The sequence below is a fragment of the Prorops nasuta genome, unplaced genomic scaffold, assembly GCF_024137725.1.
Source record: "Prorops nasuta isolate Cenicafe-Biocafe unplaced genomic scaffold, Cenicafe_Pnas_1.2 PNAS00018, whole genome shotgun sequence".
Classification (NCBI taxonomy): domain Eukaryota; kingdom Metazoa; phylum Arthropoda; class Insecta; order Hymenoptera; family Bethylidae; genus Prorops; species Prorops nasuta.
The window spans coordinates 4,648,023-4,669,549 of record NW_027116815.1 but is presented as its reverse complement, the minus strand read 5'-3'; the positions used below and the strand labels follow the sequence as shown (position 1 = coordinate 4,669,549).

General features: G+C 38.9%; 4 protein-coding genes and 1 pseudogene across 11 annotated transcripts; 2 read left to right on the top strand and 3 right to left on the bottom strand.

The window, feature by feature from the left end:
• Nucleotides 1–66: 66 nt before the first annotated feature.
• On the bottom strand, nucleotides 67–11,707 carry LOC136780320 (uncharacterized). Of its 8 annotated transcripts, XR_010823747.1 has the most exons (6): nucleotides 3,716–3,816; nucleotides 3,169–3,642; nucleotides 1,788–3,069; nucleotides 1,276–1,445; nucleotides 531–704; nucleotides 189–315 (listed from the first exon to the last, which is right to left on the bottom strand). XR_010823747.1 is itself a non-coding variant. In XM_066738617.1 (5 exons), the coding sequence occupies exons 4-5, from the start codon at nucleotides 1,887–1,889 to the stop codon at nucleotides 67–69; spliced, it is 351 nt and encodes a 116-aa protein (XP_066594714.1). In that variant the 5' UTR covers nucleotides 1,890–1,993; nucleotides 2,706–3,069; nucleotides 3,169–3,642; nucleotides 3,716–3,816. The 8 variants fall into 8 exon arrangements, 6 of the variants coding, with proteins under 6 accessions (XP_066594714.1, XP_066594717.1, XP_066594716.1 ...); XM_066738617.1 differs by lacking the exons at nucleotides 531–704; nucleotides 1,276–1,445 and having other exon boundaries at nucleotides 67–315; nucleotides 1,788–1,993; nucleotides 2,706–3,069; XM_066738620.1 differs by lacking the exons at nucleotides 531–704; nucleotides 1,276–1,445 and having other exon boundaries at nucleotides 67–315; nucleotides 1,788–2,847; nucleotides 2,901–3,069.
• LOC136780314 (tubulin beta-1 chain-like) lies at nucleotides 3,937–8,992 on the top strand (annotated as a pseudogene).
• Nucleotides 9,262–16,516, top strand: LOC136780315 (tubulin beta-3 chain). Its single transcript, XM_066738609.1, has 4 exons — nucleotides 9,262–10,775; nucleotides 13,670–13,778; nucleotides 14,712–15,390; nucleotides 15,470–16,516. The coding sequence occupies exons 1-4, from the start codon at nucleotides 10,719–10,721 to the stop codon at nucleotides 15,990–15,992; spliced, it is 1,368 nt and encodes a 455-aa protein (XP_066594706.1). The 5' UTR covers nucleotides 9,262–10,718; the 3' UTR covers nucleotides 15,993–16,516.
• LOC136780317 (tubulin beta chain-like) lies at nucleotides 16,485–19,059 on the bottom strand. The gene is made up of 5 exons (XM_066738612.1): nucleotides 18,266–19,059; nucleotides 18,097–18,202; nucleotides 17,789–18,019; nucleotides 16,983–17,542; nucleotides 16,485–16,895 (listed from the first exon to the last, which is right to left on the bottom strand). The coding sequence occupies exons 1-5, from the start codon at nucleotides 18,320–18,322 to the stop codon at nucleotides 16,578–16,580; spliced, it is 1,272 nt and encodes a 423-aa protein (XP_066594709.1). The 5' UTR covers nucleotides 18,323–19,059; the 3' UTR covers nucleotides 16,485–16,577.
• A 160-nt stretch (nucleotides 19,060–19,219) lies between these two features.
• On the bottom strand, nucleotides 19,220–21,324 carry LOC136780316 (tubulin beta-1 chain-like). The gene is made up of 3 exons (XM_066738611.1): nucleotides 21,187–21,324; nucleotides 20,127–20,896; nucleotides 19,220–20,034 (listed from the first exon to the last, which is right to left on the bottom strand). Exons 1-3 carry the CDS (start codon nucleotides 21,241–21,243, stop codon nucleotides 19,527–19,529), a joined length of 1,335 nt encoding a protein of 444 aa, XP_066594708.1. The 5' UTR covers nucleotides 21,244–21,324; the 3' UTR covers nucleotides 19,220–19,526.
• Nucleotides 21,325–21,527: the final 203 nt, after the last annotated feature.

Sequence of the window (21,527 nt, the reverse complement as noted above, 5' to 3'; positions counted from 1 at the left end):
TATTTCTCATTATACTTCATCGTGAAATTGTCCGATTGAAAAATGTGGTTCTGGTTTTTGCGACTTTTAATACTCTACAGAGACTCTGCAGTATGAGTCAGCGTCGGATTTCCAACGTGGTATGGAAATGGTTTGGTGTTTTTGGAGAGTACCACGAATATCCTGTCGACTCCTGGAGTGGAGATCGACGCCATTTACGGCAACTTGCATGTTGTCAGTGTTGTCACCAGTATCCAGGCTCGCTTCTCCGTTGGGTCGTTCGAGAAAGTGGCCGTGTGTCAAAATCTTGGCCTCGATACGAATCGACTGTACTGGCTGCAAGTGAAAAAATTGTTTGGTTTCACACGGTTTACTAACAATTTTTGTGTCAACGCAAGATATCCCAAGAGCATACTAATTAAATAAAGTTTCTAAAATTGACGAACACCAGCAGAAATTCCATGAAATTTTTTTGTCAATAACATTTTTTATCTAATTTTATCTTACAACTAAATGTACAAGTTTTCCTCGCCAATTCCTAGTATTCTTACTTTGATGATTACTACCAAACTTTTCGAATATATTTCTATTGACGAGGTTGGTTTGGAAGTCACGGAAATGTTTAAGCATATCCATCGTCATCAACATCCTTAGGATCAATAAACACCAGGCGGGGCAAGACTCGTCTTGCTCGACAGTCTTTTAGAAAGGTCAGCTATATGCTCCTAACCAGAAATAAAATTAATCTTTCTAGAAATTTAAAGATGAGTTAATATATTGAGTAAGTAAATAAAACTATAAACTTGCTTAAAAATATGATATATTACAAATTCGATTTATGACGAATAAATGATTAAGACTAAATTGAAAACAGTTTGTTGAAAAAATATTAATGTGAAAAGCTTGTATAAAACAAGTCTATTGATTTGTAAATTTTTGAACATTCTAAAGGCGAAATCGATGGTTTAGTTGAATCGAGTGATATTTTTTGATAAGGAAACAATCCACTAGGTTCACATACTCTTCTGACTCATCAATCATTATCCACACACTGGTCAGTGGTCACAATCAGTGAAGAGTAAATAATTGTTGATGCATTTAACAAAATGAGGGTAAAAAGTGACCAATATCTCTACAAGCTTAATAAGAATTCTAAGGAGGACCAAGAAATTGCTCAAATAATAAGACTGATTTTTGTCAGTTCTTTGTATAAATAGAATATTTGTATTACAGTTTCGTACACGACATACTGCGTGCTTTCAAAGCGGGTGCTTTCGGTCGATACCTCTGACTCACCTTTTCCACTGCCAGGGACGAAAACTTGCAATTTTTTCAATTACAAAGGGACTGATAGAAATTTCGAATGAGTCATTGTGCTAACAGTGATAAGAATCGTCATAAAAGTCGTGAAATTGTTGATAGCGTGCCAAAACCACTTATTCTTTACAGCGACACGATAGGTATTTCTGCAAAAGGAAAAAACTCGAATTTTATAGCACTGGCCTTAAAAATAAATTGTTTGAAATTGAAAAATTGAACGCTTGAACTAGCCCCGAGCGATTGGTGTTATTTGTAGCAATATAATGATTTGAGGCAAAAAGAGAAATTTCAGTGGTATATACCAAAGTTAGTATAGGTTGGTTAGCAATAATTAACTTAAGAGATTCGTGCGTCATGAGGAGGTGTAGCAGACAATTATAGAAATTTATAGTCCATGTAGGTAATAGTAAGGCGGTTGCCTTTTTTCGTATAGACGTGCCGAACGTCTGTTTAAAGTGGACGTGATGTCATCCAACGTTTATACTTACGAAGTCGTTTAATGGCAAAGCCAACGGAGGAGAATAGACATGGGGCATTAAGCCGAGCGTGTATCCTCGATTATCATTCTCGCGACATGTTCCGATTTGCATTACGCAATTCTTTACAGGAAGAGTTCAATGAAGCTGCAAATGCAATTTTCTTCTCCTTTGTATCAACAGACGCTATCTCCACTTTCCATGTTCCAAGTTTTAGCCTAAAAATCAAACAATTAACCAATTTAATTTGTGGCATCAGAATTTGCAGCAAAATTAATCTAATCCAATTAGACAGATTTGCAGCGTTCGCCAATTGTAAAGTTAATTTGATTGTCGAGACACGGTTAAAAAGCGGTCGTGCTGAATCGAAGGAACGATTCAGCGAGTGCTGCAAAGAAATCAAATTGTTTGGGTATAGGGAGTAGTGACGGGACCAAGAATCGATTGTCAGGTACGATGCGGGGTTGTCACTGTTTCTAGGAAAGATAGATCGAACCTACTATTTACAAAATATAACACGCAATGTAAACAAGAGGCCCATACTAAACAGATAAAGAGCTTTCGAGCAATTTCAATTATATCGCTATCTCTTGAATTTTTTTGATAATTTTCATCATTGGTGTTATTGAAATTTTATTTTTGATGGCTCTCAAATGAGACGTGAGAGTGTTTTAAATTGAATCTTGGTTCTGTTTAATATTTTTCAACTCTTGCTTTTAAGTAGCACTTGGATGAAAGGAGCATGAACACCAGGGCAAAGGCTTAGTGGCACGACTGAGGCATAATTCTCCTCCTCGAGCAATAATCTTCAAATCATTAAGCTTCATCGATGTTATTGCACCGTTACCTACACGCCGATAGAATGTAATCTGTCTACATTAGGCTAGTCGTGGTGTGTGAGCAGAGAACACACATAAGCTCGTTACACACCGTCAAGAGTGATTTTTTCTTCTCGCTTGGAGAGCCAGTGATCCATACATGGTAACGGTGAGAAGACTGGCTACACGTTGCAATGCGTAACCCACCCTGTCTTACCTCTCCATTTACTCTTACGTGATTCTAAAGACGTACACTGGCATGTAAAAGGGCTACATTGTAAACACCAAATATCATTATGCAACTTACCAAAATCATATCCTTATTTAATTGGCACGTCCTCTCTATGTATGTAATCCTTTTTCACTCACCTCGAATCTTTGTTTTTAAACTTGTATATTAATTATTCATTTTTTTCTCTTTAACAACAATGTACGATGCATATTTTCAACAAAGTAAACGTATGAATAGTGAATAGCTGTTTATAATGAGATTAAAGTTAAATAATTCGATTATTATTTATTTCTGGTAATTTTAATCGTAAGAGAGCCTTTTTTTAGGGCGTATAAATACTTACTCGAATGAGTCACGCATCGACTTTCTCTTTACGGGCTACTTTTTCAGGGTAGCTTTTATGCAAGCTGTAAATAAGGGTGGCTAATTTAAAGTAGCAAACACCACCTGGTCTATCTACTCAGTTCTGATGAATATTTGCTGAAACTTTAATCATGTAATCTTTTAAAAAGCATTATTAAAGTTATACATTTTTTGCCATCTCTCAAAATAATCGTAAATTATATAGAATTACTCTGCACATTGGATAACATTCGGTTAATGCAAATACGTTTTTCACGTAGGTATCCAATTTAACCTTGTGTAATGCAAATCTTCTACTAAAAAAGTAAGTCGATGATGAAGATTTAACCTATCTGCGTAGGCAACTTGCATAAATCACTAATTCCTTACCCAGAAACCCATTCAGAACTGTTCCAGTGCTTTTTGTAATATAGTTCAGTGTCGTCTCGTTGATATTAAATAAAAAATACTGAGGCTGTGAAAACAATGAAATACTTACTTTAGAGCACATAGATAACATTTTATTGTTTGATTTTATGAGAACATACAAGGTTTCGGATAAAAGCACATCGATAAATGTCGCTAAAAAGACTTCAATATTCAAAAATTTCAAATTGGATTCAGTAGAGAAGAAGCGTAGAGAATTATTGTGATGTTCGGTAGAGTATAGAGATACAGCTGGCAACAGTGCCTGGTTCTGGCAAAAGAGAATAGTGGGGAAGGCGTTGGCCAATCGGAAGCTCACGGCGACCAGATCCCCCTTACTCCCCCCGAGAGCGAGCAAAGGCTTGAAAATCTGTAACGGACGTCGCTGCCGCTACTATTCGTTTCTGTGCTCTCGTGTCGCACTAGCGTGATTCTCGTCAGTTCAATAACAATTTTCCAGAGGTTGAACTAAGTTCAAACATCAATATGAGGGAAATCGTCCACATTCAAGCTGGTCAGTGCGGAAACCAAATTGGAGCCAAGGTGAGTCTATGGATTAATATTATTTTTCGCAAGTTTCAGGCCGCGTGGACGAGAGATGGTGACGCCGCTCCTTCTTTGTCCTAAAATCCTTCTCTCGAAGCTCATTGTTATTCTAGAACACGAAAATCGATTTCATTAGTAACCAATTTGCACCAGCATTGATCGTATCTGGGGCTATGTGGAACATTATTAAACGTGAGCTAGGGCAAAGTGCAGTAGCATAAAATAGAAGAGTTCACGTACGCCATTTTATTCAGCAGAGTTCGTTTTAGGAAAAAAGACGGTTATAGTTTGGCGCCTTGGGAACGGAGTACCACTGTAGCAGGCGTATTTAGCGAAGACGATAGATGTGGCATGGAATGCAAAAAAATGGCAAGCTAGCCAGGTCGAAAACCTGTCATGGCGACAGCGATTCGCCGGCCGGCGAACGGTTCCAACGGTTTTTTTTGTCGCAGCGTCGCGTATTCGAACGAAATCGTTGACGGCCATCTTCGAACGCCATTTGAATCTAGCAAATAATACTAGCGCCAAAAATCTGCCCTTTGCTTAAAAAGGGTTTTCTCGTATTCGAAACTTCAAGATGTCAAGTCAGCCATTTTAATTTGCATAATTGATAAAATTGTAAAATCGGTTTCTAGTGACTCTGTAGGTAATCAAAAAGGTTTTTTTATAATAATTAAAATTGAAGGACGATAATAGAGAGTTTCGAATGCAAAAAGAGTAATGCGTGTCGTGTGGGATATCGACCTTCGTTGTTGGATCGAAAGGAGGAGACTCGGTGGGTCGGGTAATTGGGGGAGAGGGTATTTTTCATGTGACGAATAGTTTTAAAAAACGGCAGAATGTGTCAAGTTAGCAATACGAGGTCTGGGTGTGGCTTATCTTTCCGCGTTGGAATACCGGTTGATGCGGCAACGGCATCGAACGGCTGCGCACGCACCACCTCTCTCTTTCTCTCTCTATCTTCCTCTCTCTCCACAATCGCGATTTCTCATTCTCTTTTTTTCATTGAGTTCAAGCTGCCACTTGTGTGTAGGCGCGTCCACATTTTCAGACTTTCGCATCCTTTCCACTGCCTCATTTTGTGGGCGTTCATTGAAATGTTAATCTTGCTGACGTACAGCTCATTTTTCAACTACGGTCCTCCGGTATATTCGGCTCTAGGCGACTGTATGATACCTTAGATTTTTTATGCTGATGACGTCATTAGCAAAAGGTTCGCTCGAGAAAAAAGCAGAGTCTGCGGCCAACAAACGTGTTTACCAACACGTATTCGTTTGCAAAACGACAGAAATTTATGTTTACGACTAGACTATACTTTTTCTGGCAAACTTCATGTACCGTTTAGAATGCACTGGGAATTTCTGTCTATCTTTCATTCTCGATAGAACATTCCAATCCCAATAAAATAATTTAATATAGAAATACGCTGAGGCTCTTTCTCCAATAACTTGTTAAATCTTGTAGATTGTTGTATCAGGTAGCCAGAGTTGTGCAATCGTTACACTTGGCCATTCAGGGATATCTCCGAGTCCAAGGATAGCAACTCTTGCGTGGCGCGACAATACTTCCAAATAAAGCGAAAAAGTCGCCATTTTCTTTCATCTCTCACCTCGCTCTGCTTTAAGCTTTCAGTCAATGGTCTCTAATCTTTAATTTCTACTTCATAATCTCGTCAGTTTCGATTGTAATTAACAACATACATCGATTAATTGTTCGAGACAGTAAAAACAACGTGGAATAACATTCTATTGCTAGCATTAGATCTAATAAATATTATGATATAAAACTCTGTTTCACATTGTCGTTTGACCATAACAGACGAGTTTGAAGTAAGGATACCGTAAGCAGCTGCTCGAGGGGTCACAAAGACTAGGCCAGATGTTCCAGAGTGTTTTTCAACAGCTCACCTCCGTTATCTCGGCCTTTCAATATTTTCTCTTTATTTTTAGCTAGTGCATCCCGAATAATCCCATAATTATTTAACTGATATCGTTGCGTTATGTCATGCCCCTAAATAGAACTTATCATCTTCCGTAGTTGTGTAACGAATATCATTGTGCGACATTGGCGTACATAGTTCTCAATAGGACTGTTTAAAATAAATTTCTTTATGATGAAGAGGTATATTTTTCGCGATGTCCTTTGATAAATCTATTAAATGCGGTCCATCATGTACTGAAAATGTCGATTTATGTTAATTTTGCTGCCATATCAGTTTTACGGTCATCATCTCTATATATAGTAACGACATTGGTGACTCATATGTGGCTACTACATGTACTTGGTTGGTGGGAGGCAGGGCTGGGCTTACCTTCTCCGACCAGCTATGATCATATATGGAGACTTAAATTCAGTTGAGCTTTTATCGCTGAATAATTCGATTTTAATCTTATGTGGCCTATTTCGGTGGTAAATCTTTGCGACTGTTCAAATAAAACCCAGACCTATGATAACATTTGTTTGAACTTTGACAAAGTCCAGACGAGTCATTTAAATTCTTATTTTCTTCTTGCTATTTCTTTAAATCCAAGTTTAATAGACAGTAGATAGAATAATTTTTATCAAATCGAGTAATTGATAGTGGGTTGTTGATGGAAGAGTCTGCCGCGTACTCTTTATTTCTTATACACGTACGATTGTATGTCGATCACCAGAAATACGGCTACGGTCTTTGAACTACCTATAGTTTAAACACGAGAAACGTTCTGGCTTGGAAGGTTCATTCTGCCGTATCGCTGCATCAAGTTGCGCCGATGCGCTCTGATGAATCCTCCTTTCGATCGGCATGACCGACCATCACGAAACTTAGCTGTGCCCCTAATTAATCCTATTCATGCCCATATTCATTTAACGAACTCAGGATTATTCAATATAAATTGATTGAAAATCACCACATTTTTTTATGTTCGATAAGTTCGTAAATTCATTAACTGGGAGTGCGTAGGATATTAAGGTTGTTGAACTTTTCCGTCGGTATTGCAGAAAACTGGGACCGGATGCGAATGTAATTGCAGCGAAAGCCCTCATCCGTGTGGAATTGTTGTTTTCTTAACACATTGTTGAGGAGTTTAATTGATGGACTTATAGAGTGAATTAAACGAGCGAAGCTTATAAATCATGAGATGAAAGCTGTTTTATGAGATGAATGTCGTGTTAATATATGAAAAAGAATTGTTGCAGTTCTGTACTTTACTATTATAAATGCGTAGTTACATTTTTATGATGAAACTAATGTTTGTTTTTTATTTTGCAGTTTTGGGAAATAATCAGTGACGAACATGGCATTGACCCCACTGGAACGTATCACGGAGATTCCGACCTTCAACTGGAAAGAATCAACGTGTACTACAATGAAGCCTCTGGCGGAAAATACGTGCCCAGAGCAATCCTGGTCGATTTGGAGCCAGGAACCATGGACTCCGTTAGGTCTGGACCTTTCGGACAAATATTCAGACCAGACAACTTTGTCTTTGGTCAGTCGGGAGCCGGAAACAATTGGGCTAAGGGACATTACACAGAAGGAGCAGAGTTGGTCGACTCTGTCCTGGATGTCGTGAGGAAAGAAGCCGAGAGCTGTGACTGTCTTCAAGGATTCCAGCTAACTCACTCGTTGGGAGGTGGTACCGGATCCGGCATGGGTACCCTTCTCATCTCTAAAATACGAGAGGAATACCCCGACAGAATCATGAACACATACTCAGTTGTACCATCGCCAAAAGTATCTGACACTGTTGTAGAACCTTACAACGCCACCTTATCTGTTCACCAATTGGTAGAAAACACAGATGAAACATACTGTATCGATAACGAAGCTCTTTATGACATTTGCTTCCGTACCTTGAAACTATCCACACCCACATACGGTGACTTGAACCACTTGGTCTCTCTAACGATGTCAGGAGTAACCACCTGCTTGAGGTTCCCTGGTCAGCTGAACGCTGATCTCAGGAAACTCGCCGTCAACATGGTACCATTCCCCCGTCTTCACTTCTTCATGCCAGGTTTCGCACCACTCACATCCCGTGGCAGCCAGCAATACAGAGCACTCAGCGTACCAGAGCTAACACAACAGATGTTCGATGCTAAGAATATGATGGCTGCTTGCGATCCACGACATGGAAGGTACCTGACAGTAGCAGCCATCTTCCGTGGAAGGATGTCTATGAAGGAAGTCGATGAGCAAATGCTTAATATCCAGAACAAGAACAGCTCGTACTTCGTCGAATGGATCCCGAACAATGTCAAGACAGCCGTTTGTGACATACCACCACGTGGACTTAAAATGTCCGCTACCTTCATCGGCAACTCCACCGCCATCCAAGAATTGTTCAAGAGAATTTCCGAACAATTCACTGCTATGTTCAGGAGAAAGGCTTTCTTGCATTGGTACACTGGTGAGGGTATGGATGAGATGGAATTCACCGAAGCTGAATCCAACATGAACGATCTGGTCTCCGAATACCAGCAATACCAGGAGGCTACCGCAGATGAGGACGCAGAGTTCGACGAGGAACAAGAAGCCGATGTCGACGAAAACTAGGAACACCACCTCATCCCCGAGCACCGAACCCCTCGCTTCTTAACATCTACGTTCCCATCTGCCTTTTTTTACTTGTTTTATACGGACTGTTCTCTCTTCCTCTTTCTTTAGTCCCTTTTCATTTCCTAAAATGGACGTACACTTTGTCAAAGAAATACTTGATACTGGAAATTAAAAGCTATTGCTATCGTCTATCTTTCAATTCATCTTCATCCTTCCATTACTAATTACGCGTCTATTAGCCATTCTGTGTATAATCGCGCAATGCGGCTGTCGCCCATCTTTGAATAAATTATTATCGAATGTAATTATATATTTTGTACACTTCTTTCATATACGTCGTTTGTCATTTTTATACGTTGATATAATTTGATATAATTCGGATAATAATTTACGATGTATTAAATCATTCATTAAAATAATTTACGTTGCTTTTCATTTTATTATTTCAACATTACTTTTGTCCAATTTCTTCGTATTTTCGTACTTTACTGTCTTGGATTCAATTAAGAATAATTATATGTAAAATTATTGACAAAAAATTAAATTTCGAATGGATCTCCGTGTGTAGCTTTAAACTACATTCTGAATTACATATGAATTGCATAGAATATAAAGCTTATCATCATCATGTTTATTACACAATTTAAGCATTTAATTGGTACGATATAATTCGGAATGTACTACCAGTTACAAAAATTCACGCATAGATGGCAGCTCTATTTTAAAACACGGCTCTTCCGACATTTCAGGTTTCTACAAGCTCAGTCGATAAGAATAATTTTAAGATTCAAGGGTAAAAATTAAAAGGGCTTATAGTAATAGGAACATAAAAGTTTTTATCAATTAATATTACAATCTTAAAAGTAATTAAAAAATTTAATGAAGTATAATATTTCAAATAAAATCTATCGGCAGCTTTTCATTACAAAAATTGTATAACAATTACAGCTGCGCAACAAAATAAAGAAATTAATGCACTTAAATTTTTCGAAAATTTTTCGCAATTGACGAAAATGTCACTGATGACGTTTAAAATTCCCCTCAAGCATCAAATCGGTATATCTTTCAATGTCATTTTATATTCTAGAACAGAAAAATGAACGTAACGCGTAATAGATACTTTTGCATGTTATACAAGTAAAAAGAGATTGTATGGAAAAAATTCTGACTCGCGTTACACTTCCGGTGAGTCTATTCTAAAGTCACCGAGCAAAACTTCCGGCTGAGTCGCCTTGCCCCACGTATTCTCGGCTTCTCCATTCGGGCGAGACCGAATATAAATTTATACGCATTTACCATACAAAATTCACGAGGACCATATGCTTCGATAAAAGTATATCCGCAAGACATAAAACATTTTCTCCAAAAACAAAATCCAGATTCGACTCTTAATTTGCACTACACAGCTGTTAAACAAAAAAAAAAAAAAATAAAAATTAGACCTCGTTTTTAATCTCGTACTTCCAGCAAGATTTTCACCAGCCTTCGAACAGTCGTTTATTTCTGAGTTTTTGCAGAAAGAGTAGAACTAAAAAGAACCATAAGAATAATGTTTCACCGGAGTAAATTTTTCGATGAGAATATGGAACGAGCGAGAAACGTCGAACTGGTAATAAAATAGGGAAAAAGAGTTAATTGCATCGGGGACAACGCGTGAGAGGCTTCGCCCCCTCTTAGTTAGGCTTCCAGCATTATCTCTTCCCACCCTTTCATCTTCGTAAACCCTCCTTTGACGTCCCTACGAACTCCCGAGCCGAGTCCTAGGATTCCGGCACGAGTCACACGGGTGCCACGGGTATGAGCCATCAACCGATCAGCCATTCGCACTCTTGCACTCGTTCTAGTTGCACGCACTGGCTCATCTAACATTTTTGTACAAACCCACATCCATTGACCCACGTACTCCAGTATCCATCCAACGCGAAAAGTACCACACGCGCACTTCGATATACACAAAAATTCACCTCTCCCCATAAGTGTTTTTATTCTGACTTTTCGAGAAGAGTTTGCATATTTTTTTAAATCCGGCCTGCGCAATGAGGGAGATCGTGCATCTGCAAGCTGGACAATGTGGTAACCAGATTGGAGCTAAGGTAGGCATCGTTCAATAGTCCCAATTTTTCATTGAAAATACTCCTCCGTCTTATCACCTTGTTATCAACGCGATCATATAGTCCTTCGTGTAAAACCTGGAGGATTTCAATTTAGTGGTGCATAAATTATCGAACATCTGGCAAATTTACTTCGTTCAATAATTATACGCTCTGATTCGTGTGGTTTCAGCGAAAGCTTCGTACAATAAAGCCGCAATGTGGTACCGTTAGTGTAATATTAGCATGAAAGGCTATTGCTTCGATTATTGGAGCAAATATTGATTTAGCTATTGGATTTGTCGACGTTGTTTAACGCTCGATGATTAATAGTGAGAATGGTCGAAGGTTTGTTCTCGAAACACGAGCTTTATTATTGAAAATGTACAATAATTTTCTTCATAGTATATATATATATATATATATATATATATATATACATCTACTGCAGTTACTACCCGAAACAATCTTTAAGTTTTAATTTCCAAGCCGAGTGTTTTAATTTATACTGATTCACGTTTCGTCGTCGTGGTCCGTCTGCTAGCTCTAATCAGATTAAAGAATACGCTGCATTGATGGAATGGAATTCATAAGAGACTGGCCTGACTGGGCAACGTCTGATTTAACCTCGGGATCCAAGTATCGAGTAGAATAGTTCGAATTAATAAACGAGAAGAGAGAAACGAAGAAAAAGGACTGCTAACAGTGTCAGAGTCCCCTGACATCTGTTTTACGTTAAAGCCCAAGATGATTTTTTTCCTTTTTCAGTACGTACCTTGTCATCTGTTTATCCTACAAAAGAACCGCTTAGCTCTGTTTCTGCAACCACACGAAAATAATTGAAACGTTCTCCAAACACTGGTATCCTTTCTTATTTTCTAAACATTCGCGAGTCTTTTTTCTTCGAGTAAATAATTTCTTTGCTTCGCCATCGTGCCGTGACAGTGATTCTTATACAGTATAAACGTAATTATTGTTATCAAATATCCGAAGTATTATCAGTGGGGCGGTTCATGTTTCTCGAGAAATCGTAACATGACGCATTTCGTATATATACAGTTATATTATTGGGGATATAAAAAAGTCATAACTCTTCTTCAAATATCATCTTTGAACATTAAACAGCTCGGTGATTTCTTTTACGATGCTTTAAAAGTCAGTGAATAATATATTCGATCGAACAATTGACAATAAAGCAATTATTAGTATCAATCGCGAAACACGTGAATTGTTCGATATCTGTAGGATTGTTACTATAATATAAACAAACAGAATTATCAATCAACTAGACCCACTAGACAATAAAGATGGAACTGAAGAAGAAAAACTTTACGAGGATAAAAAAAATAAGAAATATTTGCAAAATATAATATATGAATGAAAGTAGGAGTAAAATTAATTTAGCATACAACATTGTAAAGAGTTGGAAATGAAAAGGGAGTAGTACATGCGGAGTAGCGTTTATAAATATAAAACGCTGGAGTGGGATTGGTTTTTTGAGAAACCGCCAAGAATGTAATAAAAAAGTAGGAGTCGCAGAACGTGAGGTTAGCGAAGAACGTAGGTTCTTGAGAAAATAATCACGTGGAGTTGAAGTTAAAGAGCCAAGAGAGGCTCCACGCTCGGTACTCGCTCGGCCCGAGTTAACGAACGGAATGAGTAAATTTCTTATCGTGACTCAGTGCGAAAGCCCGCTTCCACTAGTTCGAGCTGACGAATAAAATTAAGTTGCTCGGTAATTACCATCCAGACGAGCGGCTAAACAAGCCAGCTGATTTGCAGGAAACGCACGCGACGATTAAAAGCGCGATAGTCACAACTCACACTGCAATATTCTAGTGGCAAATTCAACTCTGCGTCAACTTGCGAATTAAATTCATGCCGCTATTAATTTCGCCAATTTATCCGTTGCTCGATCGATGCGTGAGTCGATCGAATGGAAAGAACGATCCTGGATGCTAATTGCTATATTAGAGCATAACGCGGATCCAATGGTGGCTCATTAGGGGCTCTGGCGTTAATTGAAAATTAGCAGGACTTCCGGGACGAAAATTTGGCGAGCTCTCTATCTTGGCGTGAAATGGGAGGAGTGCATCGGTGCATAGAGCGTTCGTAGGGCACGTTTTGCGGCGATACGAGCTGGTCTGGATCGCTATTAATAAACGAGAGAAAATAGGAAAGACAAGACAAATGGAGAGAAATGCTGGAGGGAAGGTGGACACGAGCCAGGGGGCACAGGCCGCGTTAAATTTGGCCATTACTATTTTTGGTTTTTGTACGCGTTATCCTTATCCCCGATGCTTCCTCACAGATTTCCTGCATGTATCTCATCGTGATTAATCCATCGTGAAATTTTCCAATTTTTCGGAATCTTTCGTTCCTCCGTGATATACGTATAATATAAGTTTGAAAGACTGTGCACGCGTGGACGAAGAGCCGCGTGAAATTAGACTCTGCGGTTTGGTTAGTTTTTATTCGAGAATTTTCGCATGAACGAGAGAGAAAGAGGAAAAAGGGAGGAGTACGTTTGAAAGTTGCACTGCTCGCCGAGAGCGGAATGCACTTCTATCTGCAAAGCGATCCGGCTCTCTGACAAAGGTTTCGTTCGCGGTACCACCGATCGTTAAACTCCTTCATGCGGAAAACAACCTCGACCGAGGAACGGTAAATTATTTTCAGGCCGGAAAAATTCGAGGAGTCGGTCTCGGTCAAGCGTGTATATTAGTAGTTGAAAAAAAATCGCTTCATATCTTCCCCTTCCAATCAGTTTCACTCAACTAATCACGCTTTGTCAGTTTACTTTTTTTTTGTTTCCATGAAATTTTCTTTCAAAGTCAATGATTCTAACGTTATTGCTTTGATGAAATGGTCAATTAATTGATGCAATGTTTTTCTAGTTCTGGGAGGTGATATCGGAGGAACATGGAATAGACCATACTGGGATTTATCGTGGTGACAGTGATTTGCAGCTAGAACGAATTTCCGTTTATTACAACGAAGCTTCCGGTAAGGTTAAATAATGTGAAAATATATAAGTTCAATGCTTCCCGCACCTCGTTGAAAATGATAAAAGAAAAATTACCCGCATGTACTTAATTATGTGATTTTAATGACTCGACTAGAGCAATATAATTGCAATTTTCTTTATTTATTCACTGTACGGAATACAATGGCTTAGAAAGAAATTCTTGAATAGTTGGATTTTTTGTTTCTTTGCAAATTGGCTTATCTGTGCCAATTGGCTGTTTTGGTCGAGTAAACTCGTTGGAAGTCCAAATGTTCCATTCGGTCGTCGAGGGATCGAAAATAGCAGGGACAAAAGGGGAGAAAAGCTACTACTGAGCCTAAACGAGGAACGAGGTGAAGAAAAGGAAACGAGAGAACAACTGGTAGCGCATAAGACCGAAATAACCCTCGTCTTGCACCCTCAGACAGGACCTACACATTTTAGCTTCGCTTCTACGTACTTTAAATGCACTTATTTCCTTTTGGCCTCGAAACCAAACTGACCCTAAAAATCTGCAAAAAAACACACTTTTATATTCTTTATTTGTAAAACTCTTGCTTAAATAGCACATCGAGTAGATTCGTCCGAAGTCAATATAAGCGATACAATAAATAATCTTTTAATTTTCAAAGTACTATAAAACCATTTTTGTTTCTCAAAATAACCAATGATAAATTGTGTAAAGTCTAAAGTTTCTTATGCAAAAATTGTATCGTTATTTAAATTTGTAAGAAGCTAGATCCGTATAACTTATTTTTTAATCAAATCATTCGTGTGTACTCGTGTGTGCACATGTATACTCATCTGGAATGATTTGCAGGCATCGGCTCTCGTACAGGTATTTCCGGCGGTGATTGCCAAATCGAAGGTGTATTCTACGGAATAATAATGCTTGTCCTTGACGCATGGATAAATTCTTCCTCTGTTTTCAGTGGCCACGTCGACGGATGGCGGGAAATACGTACCACGAGCCATCCTCTTGGACCTGGAACCAGGAACCATGGATGCGGTACGTTCCGGTGCATATGGAAAACTTTTCAGACCCGACAACTTCGTTTTCGGCCAATCCGGGGCAGGAAACAACTGGGCCAAAGGTCATTACACCGAAGGTGCAGAATTGGTCGATTCGGTTCTGGATGTAGTGCGAAAAGAATGCGAGAACTGCGACTGTCTCCAAGGCTTCCAACTAACTCACTCTTTGGGAGGTGGTACCGGATCCGGCATGGGCACATTGCTAATCTCAAAAATCCGAGAGGAGTATCCTGATAGGATAATGAACACTTATTCCGTAATGCCATCGCCGAAAGTCTCGGATACCGTAGTTGAGCCATACAACGCTACACTGTCCGTTCACCAGTTGGTGGAGAACACGGATGAGACTTATTGCATCGACAACGAAGCTCTTTATGATATTTGCTTCAGAACCCTGAAGGTCTCCAACCCCAGCTATGGAGATCTCAATCATTTGGTATCGTTAACAATGTCCGGCGTAACAACCTGCTTAAGATTTCCTGGACAGCTGAACGCTGATCTCAGAAAGTTAGCTGTTAATATGGTACCGTTCCCTAGATTGCACTTCTTTATGCCTGGATTCGCTCCTTTGACTTCAAGGTGATCGTTATTCTTATCGAATTTATCCCAAAGTATACTATATGTTAGAAACTAAAACGAATTTAATGATAAATTGCAGATCCATGCAACAGTACTCTGCTCTTTCGGTACCGGAACTCACTCAACAAATGTTCGATGCGAAGAACATGATGGCCGCTTGCGATCCGAGGCATGGACGATATTTGACGGTAGCTGCAGTGTTCCGTGGTAGGATGTCCATGAAGGAGGTCGACGAACAGATGCTAAATGTTCAGAATAAAAACAGCTCGTATTTCGTCGAGTGGATTCCAAATAACGTGAAGACAGCGGTTTGCGATATCCCACCGAAGGGACTAAAGATGTCCTCGACTTTCATTGGAAACACAACGGCGATTCAGGAGCTGTTCAAGAGAATTTCCGAGCAATTCACAGCCATGTTCAGGAGAAAAGCTTTTCTGCATTGGTACACAGGTGAGGGAATGGACGAGATGGAATTCACCGAGGCAGAATCCAACATGAACGACCTGGTCTCGGAGTATCAACAGTACCAGGAAGCAACTGCAGAGGAGGACTTCGAAGCTGAAGATTGCCCCGATGACTTTGAAACTTGTGAGCAGGAATAATCGATTAACCCTCGACTTTTCTTTCGTCCGCTTGCAACAATATTCGCAACCGCAGTTTTTCCAACGTGTGCCTGATTGAAGATTAGCAAGCAATTTCTCCTGCGAAACTATTCAAATGTTCTGTCGCTATAAATTCTTAGGGTACTAGAGTTTAAAGTTTTCAAGGAACGTTAGATTAGAGAGGATTTATACGAATACGTATGTAAACCTTGCGGATTTGAACTCGAAGAGAATTTAGGTGCAGAAGAGAATGACCGTTTGATAAAGAGTCATTATTAAAAATAATAAATGAAAAATTAAGACTGCTGTGCGTTAAACAAATTTTCTACTTTTCTATGGCTTTGATTTTTAATTGATAATGAAACTTTAGGTGGTTAAGATTGATCGATTTATATAAAAGCTTCAGTTCCTTTGTAATGGCCAAAGTGCTTGAATAGAAATTTGTTTAGTGTAATATTAATTTATGTATTATCTCACCAGTACGAAGCACACTGTAATTTATAAAAGCAATGATTTAAAAACCATGGTATTATTCTTATTTTTTTATTGAGAATTTTGATCATCCATTAAATTAACTTTAGTTTCTTATTGTTCTTTTTCGAAAAGGGAATAATTATATAACAAGTCTTCTAAGGTGCTTATCGAATCATGAAACTGGTCTATTTCCATTCCTTCCGTTAAATAATAATGCAAAAATGCTTTACGTTGAAGCATCTTACGACACTGTTCATGAGATTTCTGTAACATTTGTTGAATCCCTGTAGTGTTCAATACAGTGGTGATGGATTTGGGGAAACCTTTAATGGTACTGGGACACATAACTCCTCTTACACCCTCTGGAATAGCATTTGTAAAACGATGACGATGTAGTTTCTCAATGTTTGATATTTCTTGAAGCAGTTCCTAAACGAATCAATCTCACGTATATAACAGCGAAAATTAAAAAACTTACAAATGACATTCTGCATAAACAAGAAAATATAACGTTACGTTTGTGCTCATAGGTCCTCTAAAAATGGCAGCTGCTGCAATATGTTTGCTATTATTCACGTCGTAAGTTCCAAGGTCAGTTTCAGGTGTAAACGTCTTCTGGGCTAATTCAGGAAACGTCCAGTTTTTGTAACCGAAAGAGACGAATCCTGGTACAAAGAAGTGTAGTCCACGAAATGGTACCATATTGGTAACGAATGTTCTCATATCAGAATTCAATGGACCTGGAAATCTCAAGTGAGTGGTGAAGCCAGACATGGCGACCGATACCATATTATTTTTCTGATTGTATCTGGCATGTGGGTTTCCTCTTATGTTTGTGCAAATGTTATCCAAGGCGAGGTTATCTATGACGAAACACTGGTCCGCTTGTTCCTTGAGGAATTTCAAACTCAAGACGGTATTGTATGGTTCAACCGTGGACGAAGACTCCGGAAAGTGTGGAAGTATTGCAATTGAGCTTAAAATCCTATCAGGATATTCCTCCCTTAGATGCGTTAGGAGCAAAGAGCCCATTCCTCCCCCAGTCGCTCCTCCCATCGAATGCACAATTTGCATTCCTGAAATAAGATAATTTTCCTATGCAAAACACACCCTCGCCGTCTCGAATAAATTAACATTATCCTAAATCCATTCGTCAATCGTTATAAAATAAATTGCTTCGTGAGAACGCAAGACGTCAACTACGTGTAATCTTAAACTGTTTTTTCAATTGAAATTAATCAAGAGTAAAAGTCTGTTGATGCGTTCTAATCGATATGAGAAAGTTACGCGAGTGTTATTTTTTATTAATGAAGACCTTTGACCTTGAACTAAGTGGCATCTCTCGCTTTCTCTTCGGACCACGTCCAAGCAACGAGAAGTTAATCCTCGTCCCTCGGTGTAAAATCCCTTGGCCCAATTGTTCCCGATGTTGGCTGGATCAATGACAAAATTCGCGGGACGAAATAAGTGACCAAGATTATTTGCTGCTACATCATCGTAAATTTTTACATCTTGATCGACGAAGATTGCTCGGGGGTAAAATGTCTTGTCCGCTACAGGATAAGTCGATTTGAAAGAGATTTTAGTGAATGCAATATTTATCAGGACTATAGATTTGTGGGTTAACAACCTCCTAGGTCAAAAAAAATGTTGGCTTGATGAGCACGAAAAGGAAGTCGACCAGTGCTTTTCCCACATTCGTTCAGACAATGCTCGGATGCGATTACCTCCCAAAACTGAAAAGAATTAATTTTATAAATTTAAAATTATTATTTCCAATCTATTAGAAATGGACTTACTCGTAATCCTATGCGATTTCCACATCCTCCAATCTGTATTTGAATAATCTCTCTCATAGCAATCGTTAAGAATAGTCTCGTATTAAATTGCACAGAAAATTTATATCCCGAAGTAAATATTTTTTTTATATTTATTTCATTTTTTCTTGCATATTATTTTTTGGTTAAAAGCTACCATCAATTTTTGCAGTTAGGGTTAAGTTTTGTCGCGAATAAATTTTCTTCTGTTTTCTCGTGCCATTATTTTCAAAGAACCTCGATCAATTTATCAGAGATACTTTCATAAATTCGGTAAAAGTTAAAAGCCTATTGTTGTTTAAAATATATTTTAATTTTGAAGACGAAGAAAAATATTTTTGTTGCGAGACAACGATGAAAGGGCGAGTGAACCAAATGAACCAAACCGAGCAAATAGGGCACAACAATCCGTGATTCGCTACGATACGCAATGTTAAAGTATTTGTCCTCGGGTGTCCAACGAGATAATGCGTGATCGCCAATTTTTGCCAAGGTCTTGGCTTCATCAATCCCGGTTGGTCAGAAGGACACACAACAGTTCGATAGCGTGTCGAGCACAACTATTCACTTCACTCGTTGCTACTTGCCTCGTTACTCATCCAGCTTAAGTAAGAGGCTTTTTCAGCTGATACTTGCAACTGCACTGCATCACGAAATCCACCAATTATACCGCCAGAAAATCATCGTAATCCGGCAATGCTGAATGTTAACTTTATAATTGCGCATTGACAATAATTATGCAATGACTTCCGAATCGTTATTACAGTTCGAAGGAAACCTGCTGGCTTCGATATAGCATAAATTGATCTAGACAAATTCTATGATGGAGATTCGTTCAATTTTAATCCTATGACAGATGCCATTGAATCTCTTATCTTACTTTTTGCTTATTAATTATAGTAAACCAGAGAGAAACAAATCGGAAATAATTTACGGGCAGTGAAACGGTATGTTTATTTGACGTTCGACAAAAATTGTACAGGTCTATGAAAGTCGTATACGAGTGATAAAACAAAATTTAAACTGTTTGATGACTAAAAAATGCGAAGAATTCGTAAAATTAGTCAAAAACGATGATTTCTAAACACGGCACGTATGATTTTTCGATTTTTTTGGTGATAGGTATTGTTTTTGCTCCCTGCTGATGATAAAATTGCAATCTCTTCGATATCAATTGGGAATATTTTTGCTCTCAAAATCGTAGTTCAAAGTTGCTACATTTTTTTTGTACTGCGTTTCAAAGTTACACTTCCAATTCTTCGACCTGCTCGTATTCGAAGTCATCGTCTATCTTGGCTTCCTGATACTGTTGGTAGGTTGAGATTAAATCGAGAGCATCAGACTCGGCCTGGTTAAAGTCCATCTCGTCCATTCCTTCTCCGGTGTACCAATGCAGGAAAGCTTTTCTCCTGAACATGGCTGAGAATTGTCCGGTAATTCTCTTGAACAGATCTTGAATAGCCGTGGAGTTACCGATGAAGGTAGCTGACATACCCACTCCGCGTGGCGGAATATCACAAACAGCTGTCTTGACATTGTTCGGGATCCACTCGACGAAATCCGCACTGTTCTTATTCTGAATATTCAACATCTGCTCATCCACCTCTCTCATGGACATTTTACCTCTGAACACAGTGGCTACGGTCAAATATCTTCCATGTTTCGGGTCGCAGGCAGCCATCATGTTCTTTGCATCGAACACTTGTTGTATTAAGTCTGGTACCGATAACACCCTGTACTGGAGGCTCTCCCTGAAAAACAAATATATGAAATATTTATGATATCAGGTGGATGTGGGGTTAATTTTACAGAATTGAACAAAGACGAAGAATAAATGTCTAACCTGGATGTGAGAGGAGCGTAAGCAGGCATGAAGAAGTGCAGCCTAGGGAATGGTACCATATTGACAGTGAGCTTCCTCAAGTCAGCATTCAATTGGCCAGGGAACCTTAGACAAGTGGTGACCCCGGACATGGTATCGGACACCAAATGATTAAGATCTCCGTAAGTGGGAGTCTTGAGTTTGAGAGTTCTAAAACAAATATCGTAGAGGGCTTCATTGTCGATACAGTACACTTGATCCGTGTAAAAGGCCAAAGGATCGATCGATAAAACTGCGTTGTAAGGCTCCACCACGGTGTCCGAAACTTTTGGCGATGGTACAACGGAATAAGTGGAGATTATCCTGTCCGGGTACTCATCCCGGATTTTCGATATTAACAGAGTACCCATTCCCGAGCCAGTTCCTCCTCCCAACGAGTGAGTCAGCTGGAATCCTTGAAGACAATCGGAGTTTTCGCATTCCTTTCGCACCACCTCGAGAACGGAATCAATCAATTCCGCCCCTTCGGTGTAGTAACCCTTCGCCCAGTTATTTCCAGCTCCTGATTGGCCGAACACAAAATTGTCTGGCCTAAAAAGTTGACCGAACGGACTAGAACGTGCAGCATCCATCGTCCCTGGTTCCATGTCGACCAAGATTGCTCGGGGGACATATTTCTTCTCATCCGCTTCACTATAGTAAACGTTGATCCTTTCCAGTTGGAGGTCCGAGTCACCTTTGTATTTCCCAGTACAGTCGATTCCATGCTCGTCGGATATTACCTCCCAGAACTGCCAAATCATACAAATGGTCTCAATTAAAATCATCAAGCACCCTGATTTTTTATTAATTATACTGTATGAATCTCTGTCGATCGATTTAAAAAATATTAAAACAGGTTGATTTATTTGTCTTACGTTTGCTAAGGACAATAAAATTAATTTTAAAAATATATCCTGTTTGCATAATTAAGGGATACGTTATTTAATTAATTTACACCGAAGCACTGATTCAGCTTTGAAAGTGTGATCGCTATATCGATAAAGTGCCATATTATTGTAATGGAGATTTTTATACTAACCTTGGTACCTATCTGATTTCCACATTGTCCTGCTTGAATATGTACGATTTCACGCATTTTTATTAATTTTATAATTTGACGAATCTTCTACGGAGAATTTTGAACGAGGAGCCTGAGCTTTCCTCGACAGCGGGAGCGGGAAAACCAGAAGTTCTGGTCTGGTACCGTGTTTCACGAAAATTTCCAAATGTTCCAAATCATGTTTGAAGTTAACAACAAACAGACGAGCCGAGTCTCCATGGAGACTTCAGAGATTCAGCGATTCAGCTTAAATACTTATATATAATTACTGAGTTTCAACAATTATATAATTTATAATAATTATTATAAAGAAAACGTAT

What these genes read in the sequence shown, in the direction of transcription:
- LOC136780315 (XM_066738609.1), top strand. Translation starts at nt 10,719, where the DNA reads ATGAGGGAGATCGTGCATCTGCAAGCTGGACAATGTGGTAACCAGATT. An exon ending in GTAACCAGATTGGAGCTAAG is followed by an intron (nt 10,776 to 13,669) that starts GTAGGCATCGTT and finishes ATGTTTTTCTAG; the next exon opens with TTCTGGGAGGTGATATCGGA. An exon ending in TTATTACAACGAAGCTTCCG is followed by an intron (nt 13,779 to 14,711) that starts GTAAGGTTAAAT and finishes CTCTGTTTTCAG; the next exon opens with TGGCCACGTCGACGGATGGC.
- LOC136780317 (XM_066738612.1), bottom strand. Translation starts at nt 18,322, where the DNA reads ATGAGAGAGATTATTCAAATACAGATTGGAGGATGTGGAAATCGCATA. An exon ending in GAAATCGCATAGGATTACGA is followed by an intron (nt 18,203 to 18,265) that starts GTAAGTCCATTT and finishes AATTCTTTTCAG; the next exon opens with TTTTGGGAGGTAATCGCATC. An exon ending in CATTTTTTTTGACCTAGGAG is followed by an intron (nt 18,020 to 18,096) that starts GTTGTTAACCCA and finishes CTTATCCTGTAG; the next exon opens with CGGACAAGACATTTTACCCC.
- LOC136780316 (XM_066738611.1), bottom strand. Translation starts at nt 21,243, where the DNA reads ATGCGTGAAATCGTACATATTCAAGCAGGACAATGTGGAAATCAGATA. An exon ending in GAAATCAGATAGGTACCAAG is followed by an intron (nt 20,897 to 21,186) that starts GTTAGTATAAAA and finishes ATGATTTGGCAG; the next exon opens with TTCTGGGAGGTAATATCCGA. An exon ending in TACGCTCCTCTCACATCCAG is followed by an intron (nt 20,035 to 20,126) that starts GTTAGACATTTA and finishes TTTGTTTTTCAG; the next exon opens with GGAGAGCCTCCAGTACAGGG.
- LOC136780320 (XM_066738622.1), bottom strand. Translation starts at nt 1,889, where the DNA reads ATGCAAATCGGAACATGTCGCGAGAATGATAATCGAGGATACACGCTC. An exon ending in CTTTGCCATTAAACGACTTC is followed by an intron (nt 316 to 1,787) that starts GTAAGTATAAAC and finishes TTTCACTTGCAG; the next exon opens with CCAGTACAGTCGATTCGTAT.